The sequence below is a fragment of the Leuresthes tenuis genome, unplaced genomic scaffold (genome assembly GCF_036924035.1).
Source record: "Leuresthes tenuis unplaced genomic scaffold, fLeuTen1.0.hap1 SCAF_9, whole genome shotgun sequence".
Taxonomy (NCBI): Eukaryota; Metazoa; Chordata; class Actinopteri; order Atheriniformes; family Atherinopsidae; genus Leuresthes; species Leuresthes tenuis.
Window position 1 is genome coordinate 30371074 of NW_027325363.1, and position 14508 is coordinate 30385581.

The 14508-nt window shown below is 40.1% G+C and overlaps 1 protein-coding gene across 5 annotated transcripts in view; it reads right to left on the reverse strand.

Annotated features, from left to right (window-relative positions):
- Positions 1 to 722: 722 nt before the first annotated feature.
- Positions 723 to 14508, reverse strand: part of LOC140314696 (chloride channel protein 2-like) — a 125571-nt gene continuing 111785 nt past the window's right edge. For all 5 annotated transcript variants that reach the window (XM_072393038.1, XM_072393037.1, XM_072393040.1 and 2 more), the window contains 4 exons: positions 11814 to 11852; positions 8980 to 9084; positions 7580 to 7666; positions 723 to 5113 (listed from right to left, as the gene is read on the reverse strand). In XM_072393038.1, the coding sequence (XP_072249139.1) occupies positions 4919 to 5113; positions 7580 to 7666; positions 8980 to 9084; positions 11814 to 11852 (426 nt within the window). In that variant the 3' untranslated portion in view covers positions 723 to 4918. The remainder of the gene's footprint in view (positions 5114 to 7579; positions 7667 to 8979; positions 9085 to 11813; positions 11853 to 14508) is intronic.

Here is a 14508-nt window from a genome sequence, read left to right on the forward strand (position 1 = left end):
AAGTCTGAGCATTGTCTACAGGAATCAGTATGGCTGGGTGTCAGTAAAACTTCTTTTTTTTCTCAGAAAGAGGCTTCCTCTTCCTTTAAAAAGGAAATCTTGGCAAATGTACTCATTTATGCTGGGCTCTGATGGGGAGGTCTGCATCACTGAGATCAATTAGCTCATCAGAAAGACTGGCTCAGTGATTGGTTTAACCTCACACTCACAAGAGATTATTGTCCATCCATCCCCACTTCAGTCTATTTACAGCATCACTAAATGTAACATTGAGTCCACAACCCACAGGAACCAAAAGACCTACTCCCAATGGCCCAGTACAAAACACTCAGAGGTACTGTGGCAACGTCCTGATGGCTCACCATGGTATTGGAGTGTTGGCTAGTCCAATGAAAGAGAAATACTAAATTGTTAGAAGTTTTATTCTCTCATGCACTGAGGCATATTATGCCAGGTTGGATTTGTAGGTATAAACAGACAGGACCATAGTGAGTAGCCATCTAGGACTTTTTGTTCTATTAAAAGTGGAACACGTGTATAAAAAAATGCATTTGACTCTTGGGACAAAATGAACTAATCTGAATGTTTTTGCAGTGCCTCTCCACAGAGAATATCTGTGAAAGACAAGGCTCCAGGTGCTCTCCAGCTGTTCCTGAAGAGAAAGAGGAGGGCAGACAGGAGTAAAGCACAGCTGCAGAAAGACAGAGAGCACTATGACAAAATTATTCTTTGTTAAAATCGTATTTATTCATCATCGATGTACAAAAACAATGTTTCAATTTTCGCAGTGAAAAAAAGCACTGGATTTTGTTCAGCGCTCTATGGTTTGGCCCTCAGGGTTTGTAGTAATGCACATTCCGTAAGGAGTGGATAAAAGATGAGCAGCTGGTGTGAGACTCTAGTCTTATGAAAGTCCCTCAGGCTGAAGGAGAGGACAGAGGGGAACAACAAAAAACAGACTCAGATACAGTGCTTACAAATTAGTGGGGCACTGTATGAGAGTGCCAGCTACAGTCCATGCAGCAGAATCACCGCAGAGCCTTTTAAGGAGGTTCCCCGTGTGCCAAAATGTCAAAGCCATTTTCCCTCTTGAACCAATATACATTGTAACAGTGCAAACAGTGATTTTAATGTTTTAATGCTGGTTCTAGTAAACATTTATGGAGGTTTTTAGTAAACCTTCCCCTCTCCCCCTCATTGACTTCAGTCCACTTCTAGTTAATCAACTTTTCAGCCGTTTTTCCAAAATATGGATATCTTGCATTTGTGTCATCAATGTAAATGGGGTTACAAAGTGAGATGAACAAGTTATTGCACAAACTGATTACACATAAAAAGATCATCAATAAAATGAAAGAAAAAAAATGTACATCATCTATTCTGATAAATCCAGACTTATAAAGATTAATCTACCTCACTCTGTGTCTGTCTGTTAGCAAATGAGATGAAACTCTGAAAGGTCTGGAAAGTAAGGGGATCTGGCAGAACAATGAAAATCGATGAAATGCACAAACAAATTAACTACACTGAATCAGTGTTATCACAGTCGGTCTCCGGAGCAAGTATATGCACAGGTTGCTATAATGACAACTGCACACCGCTTGGAAACATCATCCACACCACTTACATATTAGTGTATGTGTGTGAAAAGTGCCTCGTCTACATGCATATGACCAGAGAAACCAGCTGCAGACACTTGGAATTACTTATTCCCACTGATTAAGAGGAGTAGGCACTTGTGGAATGAAAAGTCAACAACAGACCACAACCTGGTGCCTTAAACATAATTTCCCTGACTTCATTATCACATTTCTTATGCTTTGCCATCAGAAAGCCATTGGGAGCCTTCACCCTGTTAGTGTTATTTTTATTTTACATAAAATCTAATAATAGAAATGTTTCAGACAGCACGTTAAATATATTAAACAAAAAAATCCATTAAGGACAGCATGAAAATCAACTTTAAATCATCAAATGTGATAAAAATATAACAAATATTATAAAAACATCCCAAAATCTCTTCCTGAAAGAGAACAGTCAGCAAGTAAGGATTGGTTAAGACATTAAATTATGATTTTATATTACAGGAATAATATTAAATATATTAATCTGTAAGTTTCTGAACCCAAGGATCCCTTTCCCAGTTCAAAAATCAGGCATTGAATAAAGCTCAATGGATAAGTGGAAAATGTCAGAAAATACAGGCACAAGATGGCAAACATGCAACATTGTCCTCTCATCCCTTATTCAAATCTGTCAAGCAGTTGTTTTTGGTACATTTTAATTATATTAAAAAAAAGCTACATGCACTCTCTCATGCGAGGCCATGCTTCTTCAGTGCACAGCATTTAAGTTCAGTGGACCAAACAAGACAACAAAATTCAATCCACTGCATCCGGTGAGTGTATTTATAATAGAGGTGTGCAAATTTATTGATTCTCAAATGCTTCTTTATGTGGAAGTGAATACATTGGTGTAGGGACAAAGCATTATCAAAGGTTGGCAGCCTACCCAGATTTCAAGTAAACTAACTTTCAAAGTCACTAATTAGTAATTTATTGACACAAGTAACAAGGTTGAGGAAGTCCAAGACGATGAAGTTAGGCAGGATTAAGATGGACTTGATGCATTAAAGCTTCACAGCTGGAAGCGACAATAACTTGTGAGATCCAACATGCGATCAGTCAGGCGATCTGATTGGCTTGTGCCTGCTCTGCTGCTTGAAAAGAAAGAGTCATTTTTCTTAAAATATGCTGACAAAGTAAAGCAATGGACCCAGAATTCAGTAGGACCACTGAAGTCAAAAACAAACAATGTCATGGTAGTTTTAAAGTGATATGTTGGGTAAATATTTTTCAATCACAATAGTGATAAAAAATTTCAAAAAGTACTTATAAAGGGGACCAAAGATCGCGCTTTAGATTTTTCTGAACTCCCGGGGAAAGCACAAACTAGATGAGACGTATGTGGTATATAATCTCTCCCTCGCAAAGATGAAATAACAACCAAACATCTGAAACCACAGGGAACTGTCTGACTTTAAAGCACAGAATTTAAAATAAAGCAAGGTTGATCTGACTGTATTTATTAAGGAATCCATTCCTACAAGTGGCCAATTAGAAATTAGAGGATGCATGACATAAATACGTACCTTCAGTTGCATTGAACACTTTACATCAGAAACATGATAAAAATCTAATCACGAAGCCAGAAAAGATTCAAACTTCAATATCGTCAATATCAGCTAGCATATCAAAAAGGATGTATCTAGGCTGGCCCAAATAAGTTCAAAAACAGGAAGTAGAAAGGACAACAAAAGATGGAGAGCTGGAGGAGATGGAAATCAGGTCAATATTTTTCGATCACAGAGCAGAGAACGCACTGACAAAAAAAAAAGTTATTTTATGTTATCTGTCATGCCAAAAATCAGAAACCACAATGCTGTTAAAACATTAATGCCTCAACATCCTGGCTGACTAGGTTGATGATGCTGCAGCGATGATTTAATAATCTAGTGGCTGGTAAACTGGCTGGTATTAATAAACTACATCTTCAAACTCTACTGTTATTTATGGATTTCTTCAAGTGGTTTTACACCACTATATCTGACAGGACGATTTTTCAATTCACTCAAATGACGATGATGGTCTACATTAATCCACTCACACATTGTCACTGACAATATGTGTTACCAGTGTGGTCTACTGCACCATTAAATCATAACGGTATATGTTTGGATTGTGTCTCTGAGAAATGGTAATGAAGATTAGTTATCATGTTGATCAAAGAAAGATTGACGAGCAAGCCCACGGCAGCTGTTTGGGTAATGATGTCTTCATTCTTTCAGCCTTCCATTTGCTTTTTGCTCCTCCTCCCCTCACTTCCTGCTCTCTCCACACACCCCAAACTACTCTGGAACACTGATTAAGCAATATATTTAGATAAACAGAAAACACTCTAGGAGGGCATTGCTGCAGAGAGTTTATGTGCATTTCCATGCATCTGCCTTGCATTATGCAAGGCAGGAGCTACAGTATGAGAGGAGTGTACATTATTAAAAGGGCAACAAGTGCCGCCAACACTGCTAACAAGCATGTCTTCTTGCAAATTTCCCCCCTCAACCTGACCATTAAGACTCGCAGTAAAGGGATGGGCATGCGGAGGAAAAGAGATGGAAAGAGTCCCCTTATGAATTTGATGCTTGTCAGCAGGACGACCTGTGTCATTTCCAGTCAAACCCACACCCCTGATCAGTCAAGAATAAAACTAGTTACACAAGAAAATAAAGACGGAAACGTTTTCTAAAGGTAGTAAAAAAATCTCACAAGATAAAGTAATTTGCTACGTCCTCTCGTCATGCACTCACATTTTCTCATTTCATTCTTTCGCACTTCCAGTACATGCATACAGTACAGTAGGCTCCCTCGCCATCACTGCAGAATTTCTTTACTAAAGTGGAAGACTCGTTCAACAGATAACTTTCGTAGGTTGACTCAGACTAAAGATACACAAGAAAAACAGAGTCGACTAAAAAAACATCCCTTTTTAGCAAAATTTCAATTCACCTGCAGCTTTGGACTCAATTAATGTGTTCTGTTGTGGGATCCCAAGGGTAAATGGAGAGCAGGGCACACTTGTGTTCCACTCATCCTGTGGAGTGTCTGGCTGGGTCAGTGCAAAGCTCCTGGATAAAGCACTGGCTGGGCCATGAAGCAAGGAAGGTGGCTTTGGAGGAGGTAGAGGAGCAGATGAGGACAGAGGTGAGGAGGAGGCTGGCGTAGCAGTAGATCTCTTTTCATAATTAAATATTGATCCTTAGCCCTGAGGATTTTTGCACGTTTGTAGCTTTGGCGGATAAAGACCTCTACACATGCTCTTCCTCCACCTGCTCTTCTTCCTCCTCGTTCTTGACTATCCCTCATTGGGACTTCTCGTCAGACTCTGATGGGATGTGTTCACGTGGCAGCGACGCGTTCTTGTGGCGGTCCCACAGCTTGTGGAGCTCAGTGGCCTCATTCTCACTGCTGCTGGTGCCACTGTCTCTGAAGCTTGCCAAAGGGGGACGCACCTTCACACCTTTTACAGTCACCGAGCCCTCAATGGCTTTGCGGAGCTGGATGAAGAAAGACAAGACAGTTAAAGAAGAAGGTACAGAGAGCCCAAATACCAGTAGATGGCACAAAAGGTAGCAACTTTTGGCTGCTCACACTTAAGATTTGCATGTCAACAGCACTAACACAGTAAGGAGTTAACTGAGTAAGACGTCAACTCCCCATTTCCACCCATGTAAACAAATTTTATCTTTGCAGCCTGAATCTTTACAAGCTGTTTTGGAACAGTGTTTTTCATAGATGCAACTGTATGCATACATACAAATGCATAAATATATTGTTTATATGGGCAATATATATGTTTTGCCAATATTTACAAGCGTGTTTTTTTTTTTTTTTTCTTAAATGTTGGATTCTGGTCAATATATTTTACCAATTGCTTACAATGTCTAGATAAATCAGCGTACAGTTAGTTTGTCTTCAGCAGTCACAATGTCAATGTAAAAAAAAAAAAAAAATTTTTTACTGGAGTTCTATGAAACAGTTGTCTGCAGTTTTTTGATAGAAACAACCAATCTTTTTCTATCAACTTCAAACACAGAGTAATGAACTGACAGTGAAGGATGGGGTTCACTGAGCCATTACCAACTGCAATGGAGGAATTACAACGTACTTTAGAATGATCTATCAACCCCCAGTTGTCTGTTATGCACTTCAGAGTTCAGATCTAATGCAAAAAAAGAAACTCATGATGTTACATTTTCATTCGGAACACTAACCACTCTCCTTGACCTTCAGCAAGGCCTTGATTTTAAGATCTGATGCAAAGGGACACAAAGAATTTTTTTTTTCAGACTGGAATTCTTCCTGTAACATGTAATGGAGGAAGAGACCATAGTCAGAGGGTAGATGGCACAGAAGCGTGTAGTCAGTCACTCAGACTTTTGATTTGGTGTGTTGAAGCATGTCACAGAAAAATGTTTGTGCTTTCCTTAATCTCTGTAGACTTCTTTGCCACATTCATATGGCAGGAATAGAAGAAGATGGAAAAAAGGTCCTGTGCAATGCAAAGTTCAGAGCTGCTTCTGCCTCAGCTGTACTGCAGCCTGACTTATTGAGGAACACAGGCCATTTCTTACAGACAACAGAAACAAATATATTCTGTATAACCAGAGAGGTCTGGTCGAATAAAATTGCTCAAATCCATAAAAGCTTGCTTTCCTTATGCATTTCATAAACAGTCCTTAGACTGTGTTGTCTCCACACATTGTCTATGTCTCACCAAAAAACTGCCACCTCTGAATTTCAGGTATTACTTTTGGCTTACTAAGTTTAGCTAACTACCTGAATTGTATATCCATTTTTCATAACTAGGATACATTTTGCTAACTAATTTGAACTATGCCTTATCAAAAACAAGAAGCATTAATTTAGAAAATAACAAACACTGAACATCTTAATTCCTGAATGAATGTACTGGGTGTAAATGGCCTCAGTCTCTGACATTAGTCTCAGACTCGTCAACACAGTGGAGCAGTGTCAAAATGTGCCAGGATGCTTAAGTCACCTTCAGCCCCTTTGTCTCTGCTCAGAGCATCAACTAATATTCCGTTTGGTCAGGCCAAGTTTGCCATTTGGCTGATGAGTGACGGGTCTGGATCTAACAGACCTTATGGCAGCAGTAAGAAGAACAGTCTGCCTGCTGTCGGGAAGAAATAATTCACAATAAGAATGCACACTAATGTGATTGTTATCTTCCATATGGATCAGCGAGGCTGTGATACAACAGCATGCCTGTGTGACAGATAGGCAGACTAGCTACAAATGTGCTTTATCTGCTTTTACCATTTAAAAAAAAAAAGTGCTACTCGTCTGCTGGTGGAACACAAAACAAAAAAAGACTAAATGTCAGGGAAAGGCACGCAGTACTGCAATTAGCAGCAATCCTCTCTCCAGCTCCTGGCCAATTCACAAAGAGTAAGTGGTTTTCAGTTGTTTGTGAGGCAGGAGAGGTGGAGGGAGAGGGAGGTGGGCAGAGAACCGACAGAGACAATAGACAGAGACGGAATATTCAGCAGCCTTTTGTCTGTCGTAGTACATCGCATGCAGAGGGAGGAGAAATCATTATTGATGACTGTGTACGTGCGTGTGTGCATGTACAGCACTGACAGCCCTCCTGATGACAGCAACAGTGATTTTACAATACAATAATGCTAAGTGTCACAACTTTAAAAAAAAAATGGATCTGACAATGACAATAGAAGGTCAAAAGGCATGGAAGGTTTAAAGTTCTTATTAGGAGGTTTTTATGCACTTCAGAGTTCAGATCTAATGCAATCAAAGAAACTTGTGATGTTACATTTTTATTCGGAACACTAACCACTCTCCTTGACCTTCAGCAAGGCCTTGATTTTAAGATCTTGGCCTTGATTTTAAGATTTTAAGATAAAATTTCGACTTTTTTACAGTTATGTCGAAAATACTACAGATTGCAGCCTCCCCCAAAAAGACCTCTTCATAATTCTTACCTCTTTGAGGGACACCACCCCGATGAGGCGTCCAATGCTGGTGACGTAGGCGTGGTCGAGGCCCAGCAGGGAGAAGATGGTATGAGTCTGCAGGAAGACGAGAAGTGAAACTTTAGAACAAACCAAAGGCAGCACTGTGACGGCTTCTGACTTGAAACAAAATGGAGCTCAGGAATGGAAACGCAGCACACAACGTATTCATTGAACTATTCTAATGTTCAGCTAAATGTGATACAGTCACAGTGGGAAATGTGGCAAAGGGTTATACAGAGTGCTCCTTCTTGTAAAAAAAATAAAAAATAAAAATGTCTGAATTACAGCTGTTAAAGTGAATCTGATCAAAGAGGAAAAACTATACATTTCCTTCTCTTTTTCTCTCCAAACAAAGTCTGTCTGTGGCAGTGATAAGCAAAACAACAACTAAAGTGCACAGAAATTGTAGGAACACAGAAAATATCTTAATCCAGACACAGATGCCAGGAAGTCGTTAATCTGCTGAAGGAGGTTGTGTGTGGTATTGGCTTTTGGCAGTGTGCAGTGGAGGGAAGGGAGCAAGATGGATTGGTGCAGGATCTCTCTCTTAAATGTTTAAAGAGTATTCACAGAGCCCTGAGGACAGTGGACAGAGGAGGTAGCGTTATGAATGGAGGACATTACGTGCTGCCACAGCTGCTGGCAAGCCACAGCTCTTTGTGCACGTATGCTTGGTGGGGAGTGAATGTTCCAACACTCAACTGCGTATGTGGGGGTGTGCGTGTGTGTGTGTGCTGAAGACAAAACCTCCTCCCGGGTGTAAAAATGTGCTGCAGTAAGGAAACAAAATCAACTCTGAAGAGCTACAGTTCCTTTCTCTACACAGCACTTTCACTTTCTCCTTCACTCAGAAGGGAGGAACTTTGACTCGAGTGTGTGTGCACTTTTTTTTTTTTTGCAAGTAACCTCAAGCCACTACAGCCCACAGCAGCACTGAGAGAATATGGAGTATTGTGGTAGTTTATTTTCAAAGTGCTCCAGTCTACACTGAAGGAATGAAGCTCGACTAAATATCATTAGGTCGATTTGCTCATTGGGGAATGCAAAGCTTGTGGTGATACCAGTGAGTTTCACTTACATTACACTTAAACCTGTCTCTTTGCACTCAAACGGACTATTTCATTAAAAAAAAGGAGAAAAAAAAACATTTAATCTCTTCACTGAGACTGTGTGGGTGTGTTTTAACCACATTTCATTGACAGTTTTCAAACAGGTCAATACTGTCTCCATATTCTGACGTTGCATTGAGGCTGCAGAAAGTACACAGTTCAAATCTGGAAATCTCAGGTGTAAGTGCTCTAACGTTGGCAGAAAAATCTGCGGTTAGAGACACACAAGGTTTAACAGGATTATATCTACAATCAGACCTTATGCAGTGATGTACGTTCCACCAGCTGGAAGGGGGCGGGGTCAATCTTGCATGTGTTGAAGTTGACCTGCTCATCAAGCTGCCTCTCCTCCCACTCTGCAATCTGCAAATCAAACACATTTTGGGGATGACTGATGATTGAAGAGGGAGTAAAAATTGAAAGGGCTCTGCTGGATTAAAGAACCTCGGTAACATTTGGTAGAGTATTAGAAATTAAAAAGTGGACTGACGGGCCATGCAGTGGATACAGTTGACAGATGGCTTTTTGAGTGGAGTCAACCACTAATTAGAAGACTTCTGAGAAATGCCATCCCTCCATAGACAATCAAAGAAACAGGAACAGGACAGAATGATATGATAAATCATATCAAACCTACAGTTCAGTATGAGGCATGTGCTACTGACAGAGAGGAAATGAGAGTTGCTGTTGATGGATGAATTATAAATGATGTCATATCCAAAAATATAAGGCTCCAGGGTAATTGACCTATCTGGGTATATTGAGAAGTCTGAAAAGCTGAGTCTGTCTGACTGTGATGTCATCAAGTGCAAACTGAGATTATGGCAAGACAAATGTAGATTTATGAAGGTCCATTTGACCAAATGACCTTGCAGAGCTACTTCTACTAACAGATACTCTGTATATCCAGAGCATGAAGTGAATTATTCTTCTGCCCCATCACCATTAAATAAAGCACTGAACAGGGATTCATCCTCTTGTAGTTCCCAATAGTTCCCAATAAAAAAAGAAATCACCTTTTCACTAAATAAATGAATACCATACCCAATAATGCTAGGCTACAGCATCCAGGCTGGTTTGAAGATTTGGTAGAATGAATCTGCTCTGTGAGCAAGTACATTTGTCCATCCTCCAAACTCTTCTTTTGGCCAGAATCTCAAAAGTATATAATGGACGTGACTATGGTGACATTATTTTTCATGCACTGAAAATATGCTCCAAATCAGTTCAAGGAGACAGGTGGTGGAGAGTATTACATTATTATACTGTGTAAATGTCTGTCAACAGAGTAAAGGTCATGTCATATCATTAGGAGAGGTAAACCTCTTCATTTTGGTACAGCCTTTTCACACCTCACTAATCAATATAATCTGAGATTTATACTTGACATAAGTCCTAACATTCTGACACCAGGTAGAGTGCTTCTGCCTTTTGATGAAAACGCTGAGCACTGAGCCTCACTGAGCAGGTTCCAACAATTCCTGTTATAATTTATGCATTAAACAATAGTGACATATAAAACCAAGGATCATCATTTTCAAAAAGTCCTTCTGGTCTCTGAAAACTCTCATCTCCAAATAAAGTTTTCATAATTTTCCAAAGGTACAAGAACAGCTGTGATTACTTATTTCTGAGCGGGGTCACAGACTGTGGAACACTAGTTCATGTTTTCACTTTAAAGTAACCTTGAGGGAAATCATTTCCATAAAATCTAAAATTTGTTCCGAGATAAGCTCATTTCCCCCACAGAGTAACATTTTATAAATAATTTCCGGAGAAGGTATTCTGCTTAAGTCATCCGCAAGATCAAAACTGATCACAGGTTAGCCTAGTAACTGAAACCCCATGTGAGTAGTGCATTATGAGCCGCCTGATCTGGACCCAACTGCCTCCTCCAAACAGACTGGAGCATACTGTTGCACATGTTGCCTCGAGCACGCTTGGATTGAGAAGGTTTTGTGGAATTTTTTTGTTTCCTAAGCAAGGCATCTTTTATCTTGAGATGGGATTGTATGAAATGGAATGGACTAAACTGGATTTTAATTAACTTGAGTTTATTTGGCTTGAATTGAAAGTGTATTCCGGAGGGGCCTTTGGATGACATTTGTTGTGATTTGGGCTCAAATATACCTCAGAATGGCGTGTAGCGCCTTAAACTCTCACCCAGTTTATAATCAGTTTAATAAGTTTCCTGCTATAAAGCTCAAATTGAGATAAACTCATGGTATCACTATCACATGCTCTTTTCCAAGACTTTAAAAAACTTTGAGGTGAATTGTACTGAATTGTACTCTTGAAATGATTATTCAAGAGATAGTCTCGGTTTTGGCTTGATAACAGCCTCTCCTCGACAGCTTTGCTGTGCTCTCACTGGTTGGAGATGCGCGTCAACAGTATACTTGTGTGACTGGCTGTAAACTAGTGTTGCTTTCGTCAACAAAAATTATGACTAAAAATCATCGTCTACAAACCTTTATGTTGATCATGTGATGATAACTATAATTAAATATATAATACAATATTGTTGACGAATAAAAACGAGACTAAATGTGGTTAACAAAAAAAAATAAATGCTGCTATAATGTCTCTTCATTTTCATTGATTAAAACGAAAGTCGCCTTGTTATCATTTTATTTTGCAGTATTTCTGTTTCCTGTGTCTCTCTGAGCAGTCGCATGTGACGAAAATTTCTCAACTCGCTCACAGCACGATTTAGATGATGCAACTGCGGTGGGTTGACAGACAACCAACTGACACAGAGAAAGGGAGCGATGGCCGGCCGGCCGACTTCGTCATTGCTTGTAACATGTTTGGTTGGTAAAATAAATATGTTGTGAATTCAAATCAGATCGTCTTCCCTGTCTGGAATGGATGTATTCTTGAGTCTATAAGGTACTAAAACTAGACGAAAATAGTCATGGATAATTCTGACTAATATAAGACTAAAACGCTCAAACCTTTAGTCGACTGAAACCAGACTAGACTAAAAAGACTATGAATGCGACTAAAACTAATAAAACTAAAATGACAAAAACTAGACTAAGAATAAAATTAAAACAGGCCGTCAAAAACAGCACTCCTGTAAACCTTACCTCCCTAAGGGTCATGTCATCCTCCACATCTCCGTCATCCTGCAGATGAGAAGTGACACATGAACAGTGAATACAGAAAAACTATTCAGTTTAAACAGTGCAGACAATTAAAAAGAACATTACTGTGGGACAGACACAAGCACTGCTAAACACACAGGCTATAGCACACAGTGGGTTATTGTAACAAATGTTTGTTTTTCATTTTCAACTGCACCCTATTCACACATCTGTGCACAGAAGACAAAATGACACACAAGTGCCCATGCATCACATCAGAAGTGTTATACTATGTTGCTATCTTGTGACAGATGGACAAAAATGGGATGGGTGGCTAACTGAGCGACTACAGAACATTTAATGAGTGCGGGGGATGTGATGTATGAGATGTCAGAGCAGATGATCATTATAATGATGGATCTGCGGTGAACTTTGAGGTCACTGCTCAGAACATAGAGTTGATGCACTTACTCTGTAGTTGAACCAGCAACCATAAGCTTTGCAGAGGGGAATACTGGGCGGATGAGGATATTATTGCAGGGTGTGTATGTGTCCCTCTGTGTGTGTCTGATAGACTGTGACACATGGGTGTTTAGTCATGTGTTCGAGTACCTGCGCAGTACTGAATGAAGGAGAACATATGTGTGAGAGAGACGGAAGCAGTGTGAATGTGATCCAGGGGTTGATAAGAGCTCTGAGCTCATCTATCCTCATTGCTGTGATGGCCGAACTAGTGGTAACCCTAGCAACTGTTGACTTGGGGCAGGAAGAGGTGCCCTACAGTAGTATTATGCAAGCAGAGGCCAGATGTGCCCTGAGTTTAGGAAACAAAACAAACAGGAACTCAAACACCTCAGAGCAGCCATCTCACTAAGCATTTCACCTGACACAGAACACAAAGCACCGTGAATACACACACTGCTGTTTCAGCTGTAAAAGGGTATGGGTAAGGGCAGAGCTGGTGTGTGTGTGTGTGTGTGTGTGTGTGTGTGTGTGTGTGTGTGTGTGTGTGTGTGTTAGAGAGAGTTAAGAACTATGAACGCAAGTGCAAAGAATAGAACGATTAGCTGCTTCACTGAGAGAGCAAACACAACGTAACGCAGAGGAATATGTGTGTACATGTGTGTGTGTGAGAGAGAGAGAGAGAGAGAGAGAGAGAGAGAGAGAGAGAGAGAGAGAGAGAGAGAGAAAAACAGTTGACTTTCATGTGACTGACAGTAAAATCAAACTGCATGGACACAGTATCAAAATGAGATCTGCATGGTCATGTGAGTGTGTGTGTGTGTGTGAACAAGTGTGTGGAGACACACGTGAGGCAGTCAGAGTGCCAACAATAGGCTACTGAAGCTGTGTTGCTTGACCAGATAACAATGAGAACTGCTCTTCCTTTCCTTCACTTTCACAGTGATCCATCTTTACTCCCACACAGTGGTTAGCCAATCAGTGGACACCTTCCATCACAGGGCAAGAGAGAAATGTTACTAAGTAGCTAAAAGAAGCAGTGCTGGGCCAATTTTCACAGATCAAAATCTCAAAACTGTCTGTATGGCTGCTGGACCAATGCAGTCCAACTCCTGGCCCTCTTTGCATGTCATGTTGTGGGTGCAACAACTTTGTTGGGTAAGACCGACAGTGTCTGGAGGACAAGAGTGATTGTTTCAAGTATTTCATGGCAGAGGGAAACGGAAATGACCCAAAAACTGTCCAGTTGAAAAAGGAAAAGCTCAGCAAGAACAACCATGCTCATCATGAGGTCCCTGCTATTCTGCCATCTGAACAGCAACTGCTGGCTGCACTAAAATGTGAGAGGAAAACATCACAGCAATTGTGTCTTTCCACTATGTGAAACCAATGTTGCTGTATCAGAAGAGCTTTGGGAGTTGTGAGTGGTGAGAAGCAAATCTTGAGGATTCATAATGCTATGTTGGTCCGGTAGAGAAGGATTTTATTGGTAGGTAACACACTTTGTGACTGTGCCATGGACACTTGGGAATATTGGGCAGAAAATTTTCAAAATCGCAAAATTCTTTTAAAGTAGTGAATGACAAATTCAGCTAATGCCTGCAGAATGGCAAAAAAAATTCCTTTTTGTGTCCAATATCAAAATCAGGACATCCTGAAAATTAATTGTGCTTGGTCTGCAACACTCATCTTCCTCTGATGTCACAGTGTTATCTGAAATTACACCAGAAATAACTTCATCGTGTCCCCTGAACATTCTCCCTTTCAGATGCATGAAGGACATTTTTAAATGGATCAGTATCTTTGTAACAAGTATGAATCTGCTTCCATTGACAGAATATTCCCTTTCAGTAGTGTCTGATGACCCAGTAAACGTTTGAGCTGAAGTAATGTAGACCTCTTATTACAACTCTCTTGTTTAGTAGCTTCATGGGGTTGCAGAGAGGACTGGACAGAAATATCTGATTGTGCTTCTCGAATCAACATTATTTATTTTCCCATGAGTCAACATGGCGACATTATCTAGATTTAATGTTTGCAACTGATGCACTTGTGGTCACTTGAGGTGAAATTAAGTCAATAATACATTCACATCAGGAATAAGATTTGTTAATGTCCAATAATTTTTAAACTTTCTTCACCAGATATGGTCTCTATGGTCCAGCTCCCAGAAAACTCAAGATGCCAATGCTCAAATACTAAACACAAGGTCACATAATCACAGTTTACAAACCAA